The following is a 21,611-nucleotide window of genomic DNA, read 5'->3' on the forward strand; positions in this document are numbered from 1 at the left end:
GGGGTTAATAAATATAGGTAGGTGTCAGCGATGTTAGGGACGGCAGATTAGGGGTTAATAAAATTTAACTGGTGTTTGCGAGGCGGGAGTGCAGCGGTTTAGGGGTTAATACATTTATTAAAGTGTCGGCAATGTCCGGTTGGCAGATTAGGGGTTAAACATTTTAGTTAAGTGTTTCTGATGTGGGAGGGGCCTCAGTTTAGGCGTTAATAGGTAGTTTATGGATGTTCGTGATTTCCCCATAGACATCAATGGGGAGAGCCGGCTGAAAAAAAGTCTAACACCTGCAAAAAAGCAGCGTAAAGCTCCATAACACAGCCTCATTGATTCCTATGGGGAAACGTTTACACCTAACACCCTAACATGAACCCTGAGTCTAAACACCCCTAATCTTACACTTATTAATCCCTAATCTGCTGCCCCTGACATCGCCAACATCTACATTATATTTATTAACCCCTAAACCGCCGCACTCCCGCATCACAAACACTAGTTAAATATTATTAACCCCTAATCTGCTGCCCCTAACATCGCCGCCACCTACCTACATTTATTAACCCCTAATCTGCCGCCCTCAACGTCGCCGCCACTATACTAAATTTATTAACTAAACCTAAGTCTAACCCTAACCCTAACTCCCCCTAACTTAAATATAATTAAAATAAATCTAAATAAAACCTGCTATCATGACCTAAATAATTTCTATTTAAAACTATATACTTACCTATAAAATAAACCCTAAGCCAGCTACAATATAACTAACAGTTACATTGTATCTAGCTTAGGTTTTATTTTTATTTCACAGACAAGTATTTATTTTATCAAGGTAGAATAGTTACTAAATAGTTATTAACTACTTACTAACTACCTAGCTAAAATAAATACAAATTTACCTGTAAAATAAAACCTAACCTGTCTTACATTAACATTTAAGTTTACACTACAATTAAATACATTATATAAATTAAATACAATTACCTAAATTACAAAAAACAAACACTAAATCACACAAAATAAAAAAAGAAATTATCAGATATTTAAAATAATTACACCTAATCTAATAGCCCTATCAAAATAAAAAAGCCCCCACCCAAAATAAAAAAAAACCCTAGCCTAAACTAAACTACCAATAGCCCTAAAAAGGTCCTTTTGCGGGGCTTTGTCCCAAAGAAATCAGTTCTTTTACCTGTAAAAAAAATACAAACAACCCCCCAACAGTAAAACCCACCACCCACACAACCAACCCCCAAATAAAATCCTAACTAAAAAAAAACTAAGCTCCCCATTGCCCTGAACAGGGCATTTGGATGGGCATTGCCCTTAAAAGGGCATATAGCTCTTTTTCAAGTGCCCAAACCCTAATCTAAAAATAAAACCCACCCAATAAACCCTTAAAAAAACCTAACACTAACTCACGAAGATCCACTTACAGTTTTAAAGACCGGACATCCATCCTCAACGAAGCCTGGAGAAGTCTTCATCCAAATGGCAAGAAGTCCTCAACGAAGCCGGGAGAAGTATTCATCCAAGCCGGCAGAAGTGGTCCTCCAGACGTGCAGAAGTCTTCATCCAGACGGCATCTTCTATCTTCCATCTTCAAGACATCCGGTGCGGAGCATCCTCTTCAATCGAAGGCTTCTTCCAGAATAAAGTTTCCTTTAAATGACGTCATCCAAGATGGCGTCCCTTGAATTCCAATTGGCTGATAGAATTCTATCAGCTAATCGGAATTAAAGGTGAAAAAATCCTATTGGCTGATGCAATCAGCCAATAGGATTGAGCTCACATTCTATTGGCTGATTGGAACAGCCAATAGAATGCGAGCTCAATCCTATTGGCTGATTGCATCAGCCAATAAGATTTTTTCACCTTTAATTCCGGTTGGTTGATAGAATTCTATCAGCCAACCGGAATTAAAGGTGAAAAAATCCTATCAGCCAATCGGAATTCAAGGGACGCCATCTTGGATGACGTCACTTAAAGGAACCTTCATTCTGGAAGAAGACTTCGATTGAAGAGGATGCTCCACGCCGGATTTCTTGAAGATGGACCCACTCCACGCCGGATGGATGAAGATAGAAGATGCCGTCTGGATGAAGACTTCTGCCCGTCTGGAGGACCACTTCTGCCGGCTTGGATGAAGACTTCTCCCGGCTTCGTTGAGGATTTCTTGCCGCTTGGATGAAGACTTCTCCCGGCTTCGTTGAGGATGGATGTCCGGTCTTCAAAACTGTAAGTGGATCTTCAGGGGTTAGTGTTTTTTTAAAGGTTTTATTGGGTGGGTTTTATTTTTAGATTAGGGTTTGGGCACTTGAAAAACAGCTAAATGCCCTTTCAAGGGCAATGCCCATCCAAATGCTATTTTAAGGGCAATGGGGAGCTTAGGTTTTTTTAGTTAGGATTTTATTTGGGGGTTGGTTGTGTGGTGGGTTTTACTGTTTGGGGGTGTTTGTATTTTTATTTTACAGGTAAAAGAGCTGATTTCTTTGGGGCAATGCCCCGCAAAAGGCCATTTTAAGGGCTATTGGTAGTTTAGTTTAGGCTATGGTTTTTTTATTTTGGGGGGGCTTTTTTATTTTGATAGGGCTATTAGATTAGGTGTAATTAGTTTAAATATTTGATAATGTCTTTTTTTATTTTGTGTAATTTAGTGGGTTTTTTTGTAATTTAGGTAATTTTATTTAATTTAGGTAATTTATTTAATTGTAACTCAGTTTAGGTTTTATTTTATAGGTAAATTTGTATTTATTTTAGCTAGGTAGTTAGTAAATAGTTAATAACTATTTAGTAACTATTCTACCTAGTTAAAATAAATACAAATTTGCCTGTAAAATAAAAATAAAACCTAAGATAGATACAATATAACTATTAGTTATATTGTAGATAGCTTAGGGTTTATTTTACAGGTAAGTATTTAGTTTTTCCTATAGGAAATAGGAATTAGGGGTTAATAAATTTATTTTAGTGTTTGTGATGTGGGAGAGCCTCGGTTTAGGGGTTAATAGGTAGTTTATGGGTGTTAGTGTACTTTTTAGCACTTTAGTTATGAGTTTTATGCTACAGTTTTGTAGCGCAAAACTCATAACTACTGACTTTCAGTTTATGGTATTGATCTTGGGTGTACCGCTCACTTTTTGGCCTCCCAGGCAAACTCATAATACCGGCGCAAAGGAAGTCCCATTGAAAAAGGACTTTTTGAAAGCTGCGGTAATTATGTTGCGTTATGGCCAAAAAAAGTGTGCGGTGCCCCTAAACCTACAAGACTTGTAATACCAGTGGTAGTGAAAAAGCAGCGTTATGAGCCTTAACGCTGCTTTTTCACTCATACCACAAAACTCGTAATCTAGCCGGATGTTTCTATGTTTTATAATTATACTCCAAAATGATCCTAGGTCAATGGTGGATCATTTAATATAATCTAAAATGTATTTCAACTTCATTGTGAAACACCAGCTGTTTAGCCATACACTTTATTTGACAGGTAAACCAAAACCTAATGTCTCAGTAAAAGAAAAATTAAAGGTTTATCGTTATCTTTATTATATGGCATAATTTTCTAAAATCTTATCTCATTTAAAAAAAAACAAAAAAAAAAAAACATTTCTAAAGGCATGAAATCCAATCTGCTAGAGTTTGATTTGTGGTCAAGTTGGGCAGATTTTGGCTTTCTATTCTATGGTATGTGATTCTGTTAGAAGAGGATATTTTAGGAACAACACAATGAATAAAAAATTATCATAAAAAGATTCTTGGAAAGTTTTAAAAATTAGGATAAAAATAGACACAGGTAAAAGTGAAAGAATAATTTTTTATTACAGTATTTTGTTCTAAAATAAAAAAATAGGCTAAAGCATAGGAGGTGGCAGAGAAAGGTAAGAATGGGATGGATTAAAAAGAAAGATGGAAATGCAGATTATTTTGGACATACCATACTTTAAACCCACAGTACTTTCCATAAACCCCATACATTGAGTCTAGTTGACTTTTGTCACCTTTTTGTAACCTAATCATACCTGCTACTTAAAAGGACACTAACCACTAAATACATTTCATGCACCTCCCTCTAATCAGGAGTGCTACTATTATGGGACCTAGTTTATAGACATGTATATGTATGTATCTCAATGTTAAAGCTCTCTGCCTGCTTTTTCCCCCCTAACATCTGAGACCTCATATTTTTGAGCCTGTATAACATTTTTGTGCAATCATTTTTTTTAATTATTTTTATTAGACAGTGTTATTATGAGTGTAAGTGTACTTTGCAATGTATTTTTGTTGTGTTTTGCGAAACAGTTTACCAGAGCTCTGAGGTCCCTCTAACCCGGCTTGGAACAACTTCAATTACACTCAAGCGATTGCGTTTACTTTCAACTTGTAACACAAGTGAAAAACCTGATGCACAAACAGCCGCAATAAACCCCTCATTGCTTGCGTGCAACTGTTAACGCACCACTCATAATCTGGTCCTTAGTGCTTAATGTCCCTTTAATAGAAGGCTGCTCCAGATGTAAACAATAAATAATATATAATGATTGTAGCATATCTTACTTTTGTGTTACTTTCCAGCGTAGGTTCCACAAAATCCATGGCTCTATCAATGATATGTATAATTCCATTGGATGCAATTATGTTTGTCTGTAACAGTTTTCCTTTCTTCTTGCTTCCATGAATCCTTATTTTAAATTGATTATCCTAAGTAGAAACAATGTAACTAAACATTAGGTGGTTCCTCTTTATTCGCCTTTAAGAGGTAGAGAGTTAATATAGAAAACAAGACAGCAGCTGTCACACAGAAATGTTGCAGGGTCTATGTTCTAAAAAGGATTAAGTGATACGGTTTCCTGTATTATATATCATATCAACAGCACTTACGAGTGTCATTGTTGAACCTTTAGCAGAATGCACTCCAGCCCCTGACTAGTGTGAAAACTATAGTTTTCAGAGTTAAATTATAGGGAACAGGAAAAATAAATAATGAAAGTATATTGCATAATTAAACATTTTATGAAAAGTAAAATATTGAGTTTCATGCCCCTTTAAAGTTGTTGGAGAAAACAAACTAGACCAAGGCACTAGCACAAGAATTTAAAAGTTAAATGATACCCAAACACCCTATGGTTTCCTGGTAATTCCAACATACCAGAGCATGTAATTAGGTCCTCATGGGGAATTAAAAATATACCCTGTCAGCTTTTGTCAGCCACAGTCATGCTAGCTGCTGGAAATGATCTTTACCTCCCATGTGAATTGTTTTTTTTTGTAGTTAGTGTTTTCTCCTAACTAATAATAAGCAGCTTATAAATAGTTAATTTTTAAGGGAAATAAAAGTGCAAAAAACAAAACAAAAACAAACTCTAATGTGTTAAAGAATTTAATTATTGAAATATAACTGCTTGCATATAACTATGTGGTCAATTATGATCTTTTCGATATTGGTTCCTGATAAAAGGTTTCCAATTTCAGGCCAATTTTTCAATGTGGTCTTTGAGCAATCACAACCCCAAATGGCTTCACCCAATAAAAGACCCCAGCCACAAATGAGTTTTCATCTGAAAATGTGTTTTTGGTTGTTAAGCAATCTCTATCATGATCGAAACTGGCACCTCTAAGGAGTAGATTATATTCAGACTGATCCCTTTGTACCATATGCAAGGGAAATCATTATTAATGCAAGAAAAATCATTATTAAGCTTTTATCTTCCCAAACCATTCTAAGAAGTGTTAAAGGGACATTATAAACTAGATTTTTCTTTGCATAAATGTTTTTTAGATGATCCATTTATATAGCCCATTCAGGTTTTTCAGACTCCTAACCAAGCCCCAAAGTTTTAGGAGAATACCGATGTATACCTACTCCAGCTTGCTCTTGTTTGTGTAAAGAGCTTTTTTCATATGCAGAGGAAGGGGGAGGGGTGGGGAGTGTTTGCTGGCTATAGAACCACTTGCAGTGGGTGTTCCAGCTAATCTTTTCAACAGAGCTAAACTTAAGCTTCTAAGTATGTTTTTAAACGGTTTTATACTGGATTTTTAGATCAGTATCTGTGCATATTATTCTTTATAGTAGTGTCTATAACATGCAGTTAATCATTGATTAAGAAAACACTGTTTTCTGATTTGGTGAGATTTTAATCTGAAATGAACAAGAAAATTGAGGGAAAATTATTTTCAATAAGAAAGTGACTGCACCTTATATTACCTTCTATAACAGGATTTTAACAGTCATACTGTAAATAGTACTTCATTGAAATAATGTAGTCGCTAAAATATCACCAAAAGTTCCAAATCTCACTGTGCTCATTGTACAGTGATTTAAAAAAAAACATAATTTATGTAAGAACTTACCTGATAAATTCATTTCTTTCATATTGGCAAGAGTCCATGAGCTAGTGACGTATGGGATATACATTCCTACCAGGAGGGGCAAAGTTTCCCAAACCTCAAAATGCCTATAAATACACCCCCCATCACACCCACAATTCAGTTTAACGAATAGCCAAGAAGTGGGGTGATAAGAAAGGAGCGCAAGCATCAACAAGGAATTGGAATAATTGTGCTTTATACAAAAAAATCATAACCACCATAAAAAGGGTGGGCCTCATGGACTCTTGCCAATATGAAAGAAATGAATTTATCAGGTAAGTTCTTACATAAATTATGTTTTCTTTCATGTAATTGGCAAGAGTCCATGAGCTAGTGACGTATGATATAGCAAATACCCAAGATGTGGAACTCCACGCAAGAGTCACTAGAGAGGGAGGGATAAAAATAAAGACAGCCAATTCCGCTGAAAAAATAATCCACAACCCAAATCAAAAGTTTTAATCATATAATAAAAAAAAATGAAAATATAAGCAGAAGAATTAAACTGAAACAGCTGCCTGAACTATTTTTCTACCAAAAAACTGCTTCTGAGAAGAGAAAACATCAAAATGGTAGAATTTAGGAAAAAATAAGCAAAGAAGACCAAGTTGCTGCTTTGCAAATCTGATCAACAGAAGCTTCATTCTTAAAAACCCAGGAAGAGGAAAGATATGTGGCAGGAGAGATCAATTCAATAGAGTCTTACTGGTTGACTTGGCAGGATTGGTATGAGTGCCAGTAGACCGAGCGGGATAAACTTCTCGCTTTCTTCCAATCCTCTTCTTCTTTGCCTTTTCTATCTTTCTTTCCCCTTTTTTTTCCCCCTCTTCCCCATTTTTCCTCACACCATGTATGCAAGTGCCCCCCCCCCCCCGTTTGTATGCTGGACTGCTGTGGCGACCTTGATGGGTATTCTAAGTTCTAGGGTTTATCTAGTAAATATTACTACATGGAAACCGACCCTCTTTTTGAGCAATAGAAGCCCCTGATGCGTATAAGAAATGCTTAGGCTCGAGCTACACAGTATTTTTTTTTTTTCTCCTAGTTTATGATTCCAATACCACGCAGCCCATGACAATAGAAACAGACCCTGAACACCACCCAGTGTTGACTGTAGGTTTTTAAAGTCAGGAGTTTGAAGATAAGTTGATGACCGGCACCAGTCTGGGCAGTCTAGAATATTCTTGAATGGCCAGCAGTGGATATTATTTGAGGTTCTGTTTTTTTCAAATTATATAAACAGACGCAGACCTAATGTACTCGATGTTTTCTTTCTTCTTTTTTTTTCTCTAATTGATGTACCATAATGTTGTGCAACTTCATCTTAATGTTTGTATTTGACTATTGTTACTTCAATAAAAAACTTTTTTTTAAAAAACAAAAACAAAAACAAAAAACCCAGGAAGAGAATCTGACCTAATAGAATGAGCCGTAATCCTCTGAGGCATGATGAATCAAAAGCTTTAACTTAGATGCCAAAGAAATGGCAGAAGCCTTCTGACCTTTCCTAGAACTGGAAAAGATAACAAATAGACTAGAAGTCTTCCTGAAAGTAGCTTCAACAAAATTTTTCGAAGCTGTTACCACATCCAAAGAATGTAAGGATCTCTCCAGAGAATTCTTAGGATTAGAAGAAGGGACAACAATTTCTTTACTAATGTTGTTAAAGTTACCAAATTTAGGAAAAAAAATTAAACGAAGTCCGCAAAAAAACGCCTTATCCTGATGAAAAATCAGAAAAGGAGACTCACAAAAAAAGAGCAGATAAAACAGAAACTCTTCTAGCAGAAGAGATGGCCAAAAGGAACAACACTTTCCAAGAAAGTAATTTAATGTCCAGAAAATGCATAGTCTCAAACGGAGGAGCCTGTAAAGCCTTCAAAACCAAATTAAGACTCCAAGGAGGAGAAATTGATTTAATGACAGGCTTGATGCGAACCAAAGCCTGTACAAAACAAAAAATATCAGGAAGTTTAACAATTTTTCTGTGGAATAGAACAGAAAGAGCAGAGATTTGTCTTTCTAAAGACCTTGCAGACAAACCCTTATCTAAACCATCCTGAAAAAAACTGAAAAATTCTAGGAATTCTAAAAGAATTCCAAGAGAATTTATGAGAACACCATGAAATGTAAGTCTTCCAAACTCGATAATAAATCTTTCTAGACACAGATTTACGAGCCTGCAACAGTTTAAATCACTGAGTCAGAGAAACTTCTATCACTAAGCATTCAATCTCCATACCATCAAATGTAATGATTTGAGATCCTGATGGAAAAACAAACCTTGAGATATAAGGTCTGGCCTTAATGGAAATGGCCAAGGTTGGCAACTGAACATCCGAACAAGATCCACATACCAAAACCTGAGCGGCCATGCTGGAGCCACCAGCAGCACAAACAATTCCTCCAAGAAGATTTTGAAAATCACTCTTGGAAGAAGAACTAGAGGCAGAAAAATATAGGCAGGTTGATAACTCCATGGAAGTGTCAATGCAACCACTGCTTCCGCCTGAGGATCCCTGGACCTAGATAGGTACCTGGGAAGTTCTTTGTTTAGATGAGATGCCATCAGATCTATTTCTGGAAGCCCGCACATCTGAACAACTTGAAAAAAAGACATCTGGGTGAAGAGACCATTCTCCCGGATGTAAAGCTTGATGACAAAGATAATCCGCTTCCCAATTGTCTATACCTGAGATAAGGACCGCAGAAATTAGACAGGAGCTGGATTTTGCCCAAGCAAGTATCCAAAATACTTCTTCATAGCCTGAGGACTGAGAGCCCCACACTAATGATTGACATACGCCACAGTTGTGACTTTGTCTGTCTGAAAACTAATAAACGTCTTTCTCTTCAAATAGAAGCCAAAACTGAAGAACTCTGAGAATCGCACGGAGTTCCAAAATATTGATAGATAATCTTGCCTTTTGAGATTTCCAAACCCCTTGTGCTGTCAGAGATCCCCAGACAGCTTCCCAACCTAAAGACTTGCATCTGTTGTGATCACGGTCCAGGTTGGATGAACCAAAGAGACCCATAGAACTATACGATGGTGATCTAACCACCAAGTCAGAGATAGTTGAATATTGGGATTCAAGGATATTCAATGTGATATCCTAGAATAATCCCTGCACCATTAATTCAGCATTAAAAACTGAAGAGGTTTCATATGAAAATGAGCAAAGAGAATCGAATCCAATGCTGCAGTCATGAGACCTAAAAACTTCCATGCATATAGCTACTGAAGGAAATAATAGAGACTAAAGGTTCCGACAAGCTGAACCCAATAAAAATTGTCTCTTATCTGTTAGAAACAAAGACATTGACACAATCTATCTGGAAACCCAAAAAAAGGTGACCCTTGTCTTGAGAAATCAAGGAACTTTTGGTAAAAAGATCCTCCAACCATGTCCTTGAAGAAACAACAGAAGTTGAAACGTATGAGATTCTGCAGAACGAATGTACTCTATTTAAAAGTAAAAAAGTAAATTTGTTAGTGTCAATATCTGATGAAAGATATTCTGAATGAGATAAATCATCATCAGGAAGGATAATCCAGTATGTTGTCGGTCATTTGAAAATTCATCAACTAAATGAGAAGTTTAAAAAAGACCTTTACATTTTATTAAAAGGCGGGATGGCAGATAAAGCCTTTAGAATAGAATCAGAAAAAATATTCTTATAAATTCCTAGGTATATCTTGTACATTAGATGTTAAAAGAATAGTAATAGATAATGCATTAATACTGATGAACTCTGCATATAAAAGCTTATCATGATAACTTATTACAAACCATAGCTAAAGATAAAAATTCATAACATTAAAATAAATTAACTTAGCTTTGGTAGGACTGATGTGAGTCATCAGGAATCCAACAGTGTTTTCTGACACAGGAACAGTTTTTGAAATATTTTGCAAATGTAAGAGAAAAAACAACATATAAAGCAAAATATCAATTTCCTTAAATGACAGTTTCAGCAATGGGAAAAAAATGCAAACAAAATAAGCCTCTGAAAACCAGAAGCAGAATGAAATAAAGACTTAAATAATGTCAGAAATCTGGCGCCAAGTATGACGCCCATAACTGACAAAAAATTTTTTGGCTCCAAGAACGCCTGCAACAAACACGTGCGTCATACATGATGCAAGCACGTGAAAAAACTTGGCGCCAACTAAGACGCCGGAAATGACGAAAATACGTCAACAAACATAATTCTCGCGCCAAAAAAGTCTTGCGCCAAGAATGACGCAATAAATTATAGCAATTCGCGCACCCGTGAGCCTAACAGCCCGCAATTTAGAAAGAAAGTCAATTTGAAAATTGAAGGTAAGAAAAATGTTTTTTTTTTTTTTTTATGCATTTCCCAAATGAAACTGACAGGAAATATACTGATAAACTTGAATCATGGCAAATATAAGTACAAACATTATATTTAGAACTTTACATTTAAAGTGCCAAACCATAGCTGAGAGTGTCTAAATAAAGGAAAACTTACTTACCAAAAGACACTCATCTACATAAAGTAGATAGCCAAACCAGTACTGAAAGAGAATCAGTAGAGGTAATGGTATATATAAGAGTATATCGTCGATCTGAAAAGGGAGGTAGGAGAAGAATCTCTATGACCGATAACAGAGAACCTATGAAATAGATCTCCCGTTAGGATGACCATTGTATTCAATAGGTGATACTCCCTTCACATCCCTGTGTTATTTACTGCACTCTGAGAGGAACCGGGCTTCAGCATGCTGAGAAGCGCATATCAACATAGAAATCTTAGCACAAACTTACTTCACCACCTCCATAGGACGCAAAGTTTGTAAAACTGAATTGTGGGTGTGGTGGGGGATGTATTTATAGGCATTTTGAGGTTTGGGAAACTTTGCCCCTCCTGGTAGGATTGTATATCCCATACGTCACTAGCTCATGGTCTCTTGCCAATTACATGAAAGAAATATTTTTTTAAAAAATATTTGTCTTTTAGAAAAAAAATCTGTTCAAAATCATCTGCTTTTATGTTTTGTTTTTTAATATAAATAAAAAATATTTTAAAATTTTTAAGAACTTTATAATATTTATATAACTGTAAGAAAATGATTACACAGTGTTCTAAATACTGTAAATTGTGATTAGTAATTTTATTTTTTATTTTAGAAAAAAAATCTTTTTAAAAATCTAATGTGACAGGTTTAATAAATAAATAAAAAAAAGAAAGAAAAACCTTGTAATATTTTCATTACTGCAATGAATATAGGTTTAATGAATGTAGACCATATCAAGAAAAATTGAATTGTCCATAGACAACATAATAGAATGATTCAACATTTTCTTTAAATACTTGTAAACATGTCAATAGGCTAGTTTTGCACCTTATTAGCTACCTTTAGGTGCTGGATTCAATAAGTGGTGCCAAAAGCATGTTACAAACCATTAAGAAAATGTGTTGTGATCATTGAGAAAATTATGATTTCATTTAAAAAATAGTGCCTTTTTTTCTGGGAGCTGATAACTCATTTTCTGGTCTGAGAAACACTTGAAAACTTGATGAATTAATATTAGTCAAACTCCAATATTGTCTGTTGGTGGCTAAAAGATTGTGATTGCGGCCTATGGGGCCGAATTATCAATGGTCTGTCCGACATCATCCGGTCAGTGGATCATGTCCGACAGACATCGCTGAATGCAGGCAACATACACTGTCGGCATTTAGCTTTGCACAAGCAGTTCTGGTGAACTGCTTGTGCAATGCCGCCCCCTGCAGATTTGCGGCCAATTGGCCACTAGCAGGGGGTGTCAATCAACCTGATCGTATCTGATCAGGTTGATTGCTGTCCACCGCTCAGAGGCAGGGGACTAGTTAAGGAGCAGCAGTCTTAAGACCGCTGCTTCTTAACTGCTGTTTCCGGCAAGCCTGAAGGCTCGCATGGAAACAGGGGGATCAGAGGCCATTCTGCCCTTGATAATTCGGCCCCTATGTATTTAGCCCCTGCTATCTATTTTCTGGGCATAAGGTTTAAACTTCCTCTGCTTTTATAAAGATTCTCTCTTGCCCATAAACAAGTATTTTAGTAAACTTGTCTTTCATCATTCCAAGAGGGTTAGGCTACAAAATCTTGTGTTATTCTCTGTATTTTAGTTGTTTGTAAGGCTCTCTGAGATTCAGTTTTAAAATGATGTTTCATCCTACATTTGACTGTTTGATGATAATATTTATATAAGCGCATCAAGCAACACGTTGCTTCTCTTTAACCAGGAGACAAGCTATATTGTGTTCTTTCAAATGATTTTATTCTCTTATTTCAACAACTTCAGAGAGGATTGAAAACCATGTACTGTGGTCATATTTGTCATATCGCATATCTGTCATATACTTTGATTTAAGTCTCAAATGGTCTCCACCCTGATCACCGTTGGTTTTGTTTAAAATTCTACTTTTTAATAATTTCTTAATATTGTACTTTATGTTGCAGGAGAAAAGGGTTTAACACATAACAATTCTATACTGATGAGTTACAATGACATTTTCCCATATATATGCAATTAAATGTGCAACAATCTCCACATTAATAAATGATGTAATAATTCTCACCGGATCTCCATTTGTTATTTCTCCTGCTTTGCCAGTTAATGTATAAATAACGTCTGTGCTGTTGAAATCATCAATATTCAGCTGACCAGCAATGATATGAAGTTTTATGAAGTAAAGGGCATTCTCTTTATTAGCTAGTAGGTTCTTTACCTAAATCAAAAACAAGCAAAATAAAAAAAAATAACAGAAACATAAATTACAGTATGTTGGACAAACAAAATGATCTCAAGTGAAGTTGAGGCATAATCTGCAGAAGCACTGCTTCACATGATGGTTCATTCAACTAATAAACTTCCATTAGAGACAGTAAAGGCAGACACTGTGGAGAACGTCACATAAGACTATCCTACAAAGCTTAAAGGGACACTGTACCCAAAAAAAATATTTTGTGATTCAGATAGAGCATGCAATTTTAAGCAACTTTCTAATTTACTCCTATTATCAAATTTTCTTCATTCTCTTGGTATGTTTATTTGAAAAGCAAGAATGTAAGTTTAGATGCCGGCCCATTTTTGGTGAACAACCTGGGTTGTCCTTGCTGATTGGACAGCACCAATAAACCAGTGCTGTCCATGGTTCTGAAACCAAACATTTGCTGGCTCCTTAGCTTAGATGCCTTCTTTTTCAAATAAAGATAGCAAGAGAAGGAAGAAAAATTGATAATAGAAGTAAATTAGAAAGTTGTTTAAAAGTGAATGATCTATCTGAATCATGAAAGAAAAAAATTTAAAATTTGGGTTCAGTGTCCCTTTAAGAGATTGTTAATTAGGGTGACAGCGTAGACTTTATCTGCAATTAATTCTTTACTATTATTTCAGTTATTATAATTACACTATTACATCAGATACTTTAAGGTAATGATTAGGTTAAACCCAAAGATTTTCTTTCAGGAATAAGACAGAGCATACAATTTGAATGGTCACCTGAAACTGACTGATACAATAGACCATTCACAGCTCTTACGGCAGAGTAAAGCTCTGTAAAAGTAACCCCTTTCTTCACTGTGCAAGGGAAATACAAATTTACATTAATTTAATTTTACAGTGAAAACACTGGACAGGATACCCCTTATGTGTGGTGTGCTTATATAAAATATTAATATTAATTCTTTATTAGTTCAAATAAAAAATGGGTAAAACAAGTTAAAATTAAATGCAGTGAATCAACCATCACTCGTAATTAATTTAATGATGGACTTAGTCTTTAAGAAATGTGCAGAGTATGATGATACCTCAGGTGTATTTTAAATAAATATATTTTGTCTGTAAAGACTGCTGCTACTTCAATATCATCTCTATTGTTTCATAGAGATCAAATTATTCGGAACTAAATAAATGTACAGCAATAGTGTCTTAAGGTCAATGACAGAACATAAACATAATAGGTATGTCTTCTAGGTATGGCAAACAATCGTCACTGATAATCAATCTATATCTAGACGTGGCCTTAAATAAATGTGCCGAGTTTGTTGTAGCCTTTCACACAAATAAATAAATATGTTCTGTTTATAAGGATTCTATATAATGTCACATTTGAATTCGAATATTACATTTAAAAAACACAGTATTAGACTAGAAATACTATTTCGAATTTGAATGTTACATTTATTAAACACAATTGTAAACTAAAAATACCATTTCGAATTTGAATATTACATTTCGAAATTGAATGAATACATAGCTAAACATTCTATTATTCGGCAAAAACTGTAAAAAAAAGTATAATTTTTGCGTAGATTTTAGTAAATAATATTGAAAATGGCCCAGTAACTACTGCTGTTACTGTGATCACTCAATTGTCAACAAGGGTAGCCACATTTTTTAAGAGAATGTAACATCCCCAAACAAATACCCATGTTTTTTAAAATTAAGTTTTAAAAGATCTGCTTTCTATTATACCAAGACATGCAATTCTCTTTCAAATGAGGGGTCTTGGTGGTTTGTAGCGGCTACAAGAGCTGTGATTGAGGGGCTTGAAGTACATACCCCATCCAGCTCCTTCCTGATTCCGCCTCTTTGGGACATCACCACGTGCATATGTGGTGATGTCACTGGCACCCATGAAGTCTAAGAGTACCGCCCATTAGGCCACAAATGATCTGATTACAATATTTTGCATAGGAAACTTTCAACTGTGCTATTTTTAAGGGAATTTAAACATTTACATTTGAAGATTTGATAATAAAACAGAATCAATTTCTTTGACCGTATTTTCCAGTATTATAAATGTTGCATTTGTGATGCAAGACAGCCTGTTTTTAAAATGACATGATCAGATTAACAATTGATACTTACATCTTTCCCTTTGATGCCTCTGTTTATGGGAACTAGCACAGTAAAAGGTCCCAGTGAAGACAGTGGCCAAGCATACATCTCTGTAAAAAGAAAAGGAGTTTCTTGCTATTCGCCTGTGCATATGTTAGGGTGAACTGTTTTTATGTAGTTTTAAAGGACCAGTCAACACAGTAGATTTGCATAATCAACAAATGCAAGATAACAAGACAATGCAATAGCATTTAGTCTGAACTTCAAATGAGTAGTAGATTTTTTTTCTGACAATTTTAAAAGTTATGTCTATTTCCACTCCCCCTGTACCATGCAACAGCCATCAGCCAATCACAAATGCATACACGTACCATGTGACAGCCATCAGCCAATCACAAATGCATGCTTATTCTGTGAATTCTTACACATGCTCAGTAGGAGCTGGTGACTCAAAAAGTTTAAATATAAAAAGATTGTGCACATTTTGTTAATGGAAGTAAATTGGAAAGTTGTTTAAAATTGCATGCTCTAGCTGAATAATGAAAGTTAATTTTGACTTGAGTGTCCCTTTAAGTCACTGGTTATGTAATGTTTTGAAAGTGTTTTATTTTTTTTAATTTTTTTTTATGATGCCAGTAACTTTTTCAGTACAGTTAACGTGAGATGCAGCTACTATGATTATAATGGAACTGCACTTGTTGCTGTGATGAGGAACAGGTCCACATCTTTATGAGTTCTGCAATTTTTGAGTTGCGATGTTGCAGCAGGTTTTTCAATGCGATATTAATTTGCAAAAAAGTTTTATTAAATCTAGACCATTGTATTGTACTAACTCTGACTTTACATCTAAACTAGCAAACAAAAACCAAACAAGCAACAAGCATTTGAATATGCTAATTTTATAAATTATTGAAATATGGTATATTATTATTACTATTATTATTATTATTATTACTATTATTATTATTATTAGTATTACTATTATACTTAATTTGTATTTATATCTATCACATTCTATGTCGGATGTATTATTATATTTTTGGGAAAAGATCTTTAATCAATTAATCTCAATTTATCTTATGATTGTGTAACTTTTTTTCTTATGCTGATAACTTTCTTGATGGGAGGTGCTTAATTGGTTCTGATGTTAAGTTCTCATTTATTGCATTGTTCCTATATATACTGTCAATCTGCTCCAATGAGAGTGTATATTTTGTTTGTTTTCATATAAGAACATTAAAACACTGTTTCTATTCTTCACCACACCTTAAGTTTTTTGCTGGCCAGGTATATTTTGTACAGTATAGGTTTATAGAACATTATATTATACATATTATATTGTAAGAAATAGTAGGATGTTTTATGGTATTTCTACAAAAACAAGATATATTATATGTAACCTTCTAAACGTGGGAAACCATAACAAGTATTAAAAGAATGCCTACCAAACAATGATATGGCAATGGACAGTTTTCCTTGCCACTGCCCTGGGTTTGTATTAAATTCTTTTATGCGTTCCAAGATATTTCCATAGCAAACAATTCCATCTCCAATATAGCCGTTTTTGCAGGTGCATCTGTAAGTCAAGAAAATGTACTTTATAAATGAGAAACATGTACCAAGGTGTATAGGTAGTTAACAGTACATTTTGTACCAGTATTCTAGACAAATACATTACTTCTTTGTATAAGAAATACAAAGAATTGTAATTACTTACACACAAACATTTTTTTGTTAGTTATCTAAGTTTTTGTGAAAATTCACTGGACTAGCAGTTTTAAACAATGTAGCAGATGAACAATAAAGACTGTGTCTGTGAGAGTCTATTTAAAGGGACAGTAAACCTTAAAAATAATGTTATATAATTCTGTGCAGAATTATATAACATTATATTAGCCAAACATTATAAAACATAATTGTACCCTATTAATTTTTTAAAAAAAACACTGTTTTACAGACCCGCTCTCTGTACTCTGCTGAGCGGGTCTGTTATATTTACTCAGCGCATCGGGCCAGCTGTATAGTCACAGCCCGGCCCGGCCATAAGACTAAGGGCAGCTCGCTCCTGCTCTGTCTGACAGCAGGAGCGAGCTGCACTTAGTGCTATGGCGCGGTTGGGCCGGGCCGCGACTATACAGCTGGCCCGATGCGCTGAGTAAATATAACAGACCCGCTCAGCAGAGTACAGAGAGCGGGTCTGTAAAACAGTGTTTTTTTTAAAAAAAAATTAATAGGGTACAATTATGTTTTATAATGTTTGGCTAATATAATGTTATATAATTCTGCACTATGTGCAGAATTATATAACATTATTTTTAAAGTTTACTGACACTTTAATGTGTTTCCAATGCCCATGTTACCTGCTGGAGTGTATTAAATTGTTTGCAGACCGCCCATTTACTTTTATTTGCTATTTGAAATAGCTAGTTTTGCCTGTTTCCCTGCCTACACTGAAATAATGGGTAACAAACATTTTCTCTGTAGAAAATCTATGTAAATAAGATACAAGGACACTAGTTAATCTCCCAGTGGGTGAATGAGGGAGAGAGACTTTGTAGGTGAAATAGCTGCTTGTGCTTATTCAACAACCCCCCAGCCATAACTAGTATTTCAATGCCTAACATAAATAACATTAGCAGGTCTGTTTTACTTGTTGGCTTAGTCCATTGTCAGGGGCATGTCCTAAGTGATGGTTTTAATGAGAAGAAACAGCTATTTCAAATGCATAAATAAATATGAAGGAACAATTTTTCATATATTTAATACTATGCAGTAGCTTTAACAAGTAATTTGGAACACATTAAGGGGAAACTAAATGTTATAGATCAGGTTCCTTTAATTCAAAACCCACCACTTACTCAGAGATGCCTGGGGCAACTGTTGTACAAATAGCATTTTTACTGCATGGGTTCTTGGTTGCACAGACATCTAACAGCTGACATCCTATCCAAAACTGAAAATTCTTGTAACCTTCTTTACATTCACAATGAGACTGAAAAAAAACATAACAAAACACTATCAGTGTAAAATAAAACAAAAGTTAAAGGGACATGAAACCCAATTTTTTTCCTGATTCAGATAGAGCATGCAATTTTAATTAACTTTCTCATTTACTGATATTATCAATTTTTCCTTGTTCTCTTTGCATTTTTATTTGAAAAAGCAGGAATGTAAGTTTAGGAGCCGCCTATTTTTGATTCAGCTCCCTGGGTAGTGCTTGGTGATTGGTGGCTACATTTAATGATTATACAAAAATGGGCTGGCTCTTAAGCTTACAGTTTTGCTTTTTCAAATAAAGATACCAAGAGAATGAAGAAAACGTTATAATAGGAGTAAATTAGAAAGTTGCTTAAAATTGCATGCTCTATCTGAATCATGAAAGAAAAAATGTGGGTTTCATATCCCTTTAATGTGTATTTTCATCTGTTATGCCTGGGAAAAAGAAAAAGGAAGACAAATCAAACTTTAAATGTGTAAAAGTAAAATTGAAAATGAAAGTACATGTTATGAATAATAGAAAAGATTTGAAGACTGATACTAGCAACAAATTCAATTTGAAAACTTTGGGTAAGCTTACAACTTTGTTTTCCTAATTATAAACTGTCTGATAAACTATAGTGATATTTTTCCAGCCCTACCTAAATAACTTTTAAGGGACATTCAAATACAAAGTATATATGTGCTAATTTGTTAAAATGTGTAAAAGTTGCATTACTAAATTGAGTGTACAAAGTGGTTAAAGAGATAAGAAAAATAACATAACATAATAAAGATTGCAGGACACGCTTGGTCAACCAATCAGGAGCAAGAGTTGCATATTTTCACCAACTGTCAGCAGGACTTTACTTATAGGGACACTCTACTCCAGAATTGTATTGTTTAAAAAGATAGATACTACTTTTATTACCCATTTCCCAGTTTTGCATAACCAACACTGATATGAATACACTTATTACCTCTGTAATTATCTTGTAGCTAAGCCTCTGCAGACTGCCACTTATCTCAGTTCTTTTGACAGACTTAAATTTTAGCCAATCAGTGCACTCTCATAAGTAACTCCACGGAAGTGAGCCAAATGTTATCTATAGGGCACATATTTACTAACGCCTTCTAGCTGTGGAAAAATGCATTGACATAAGAGGCAGCTTAATATTAGCATAAGAATCTACCTAGGTTTAGCTTTCAACTAAGAATACCAAGAGAACAAAGGCAATTTAATGATAAAAATGAATAGGAAAGTTGTTTAACATTACATGCCCTGAATCATGAAAGTTTAATTTTGACTAGACTGTCCCTTTAAGTATGGGGACACATTACATTTACTAAACATTTATCTTATTTAACATAAGAGAAATACAGGAAATTGACATAACACACACTATACATACATCATCACACACAAATACATTTACAATGAAAAACTAGGAAATTCAATGTCAATACAATTTGGTTCCTAATCAAATGTTAATTAAATAATTAAATATCCCACTCCACATAATTGAATATTATAATATGATATAAAATATATTTTGATTAGAGGGTTTAATCTGTATGTGTACTTTTCGGTTGTACTGAAGTCAGTAAAAAATATATCTCTCTTGTTCTATGACAAGCAGCCTTTAATGTGTAAAAGAATAGTAATTGTAGATGCTTAATAGATGTGTCACAAACAATGAGCTGATTGCACATTGTTTATACACTATGATGGATTTGTGGCTATAAATGGTAATGAATCTCATTAAAAGGAGGGATGAAGTTTGTCAGCTGTGCTTTAAACAAGACATTGATTATACTAACACGTTCTTCCTTAGCCAAGATATTGCCCTATTGTGAAGTAGGCACTAGCTGCTGCTGCCTTCATATAAAGCAGTGACATGCAGTGTCTGGGTAATGTTTATTTACCTCTATCACCCCGGGATGTCATAAGCTTGGAATATAAAGCAGTGACATGCAGTGTCTGGGTAATGTTTATTTACCTCTATCACCCCGGGATGTCATAAGCTTGGAATATAAAGCAGTGACATGCAGTGTCTGGGTAATGTTTATTTACCTCTATCACCCTGGGATGTCATAAGCTTGGAATATAAAGCAGTGACATGCAGTGTCTGGGTAATGTTTATTTACCTCTATCACCCCGGGATGTCATAAGTGTGGAATATAAAGCAGTGACATGCAGTGTCTGGGTAATGTTTATTTACCTCTATCACCCCGGGATGTCATAAGCTTGGAATATAAAGCAGTGACATGCAGTGTCTGGGTAATGTTTATTTACCTCTATCACCCCGGGATGTCATAAGCTTGGAATATAAAGCAGTGACATGCGGTGTCTGGGTAATGTTTATTTACCTCTATCACCCTGGGATGTCATAAGCTTGGAATATAAAGCAGTGACATGCAGTGTCTGGGTAATGTTTATTTACCTCTATCACCCCGGGATGTCATAAGTGTGGAATATAAAGCAGTGACATGCAGTGTCTGGGTAATGTTTATTTACCTCTATCACCCCGGGATGTCATAAGCTTGGAATATAAAGCAGTGACATGCAGTGTCTGGGTAATGTTTATTTACCTCTATCACCCCGGGATGTCATAAGCTTGGAATATAAAGCAGGCTATTTTGGAATTAAAAGAGAATAAATATGCACAGAATGATTCTACACTAACACAGCATGTCTTTTATTTAACACAATTTTATTTACAGCCAAAGAATTGGAATCATTTCTAGAAATTGTGCAGCTTTTGGGGAAAGTTAAAAAGGTCAATTAAAAAACATTTTCAGACAGATCATGCAACTTTCCAATTTAATTCTATATTCAAATATACTCTTATATTTTGTTGAAAAGCAGGGAGATAAGCTCAGGAGTGTGCACAGGTCTGCAGCACTATTTCCTACCATGTAGTGCTCCAGACATGTGCATATATGTGCGTGTTTATGTACACACACATACATATGTGTGCTGATCTGTAACGTGTGTTCTCATATGCATATATGCACTTTGTATACATGTTTTTTTTTTTTTTAATAACTTTATTTATAGAAAAGAATCCGAGTCATACATGATCAATGCAAACATAATAATGCAGGTGTGACAAAGTGATCACCTGCAGAGTAAAACAATTTTCAGAGCATGTTATATCAAAGCATATCAGCAAAAGAATACAATAAGTGGATGAGATCATCATGCATGTCCTGGGACTCAACTTTTTCTAAGATCATTTTTTTTACAATCAACCAAAGAGAAAGAGGAGAAAACGAGAAGGAAAACAAGTCTGCTAAGAGCAGGGAAAAAAGATGATAGCATACAAAGAAAGATGAAAGGAAGATGAAAAAAAACATACAGCAACCATACTTACCCAGAGCACCTCCGGGTCCCCCCTCCCTCGATATGCAGATCAC

At 35.0% G+C, this 21,611-nt stretch overlaps 1 protein-coding gene across 2 annotated transcripts in view; it reads right to left on the reverse strand.

Annotated features, from left to right (window-relative positions):
• Positions 1 to 21,611, reverse strand: part of STAB2 (stabilin 2) — a 324,351-nt gene that overhangs the window by 202,269 nt on the left and 100,471 nt on the right. For both annotated transcript variants that reach the window (XM_053716971.1, XM_053716970.1), the window contains exons 9-13: positions 18,074 to 18,207; positions 16,661 to 16,791; positions 15,246 to 15,325; positions 12,952 to 13,101; positions 4,549 to 4,692 (exon numbers count right to left, since the gene is read on the reverse strand). In XM_053716971.1, coding sequence (XP_053572946.1) covers positions 4,549 to 4,692; positions 12,952 to 13,101; positions 15,246 to 15,325; positions 16,661 to 16,791; positions 18,074 to 18,207 — 639 coding nt within the window. The remainder of the gene's footprint in view (positions 1 to 4,548; positions 4,693 to 12,951; positions 13,102 to 15,245; positions 15,326 to 16,660; positions 16,792 to 18,073; positions 18,208 to 21,611) is intronic.

Source organism: Bombina bombina, chromosome 6 (genome assembly GCF_027579735.1).
Source record: "Bombina bombina isolate aBomBom1 chromosome 6, aBomBom1.pri, whole genome shotgun sequence".
NCBI classification, from domain to species: domain Eukaryota; kingdom Metazoa; phylum Chordata; class Amphibia; order Anura; family Bombinatoridae; genus Bombina; species Bombina bombina.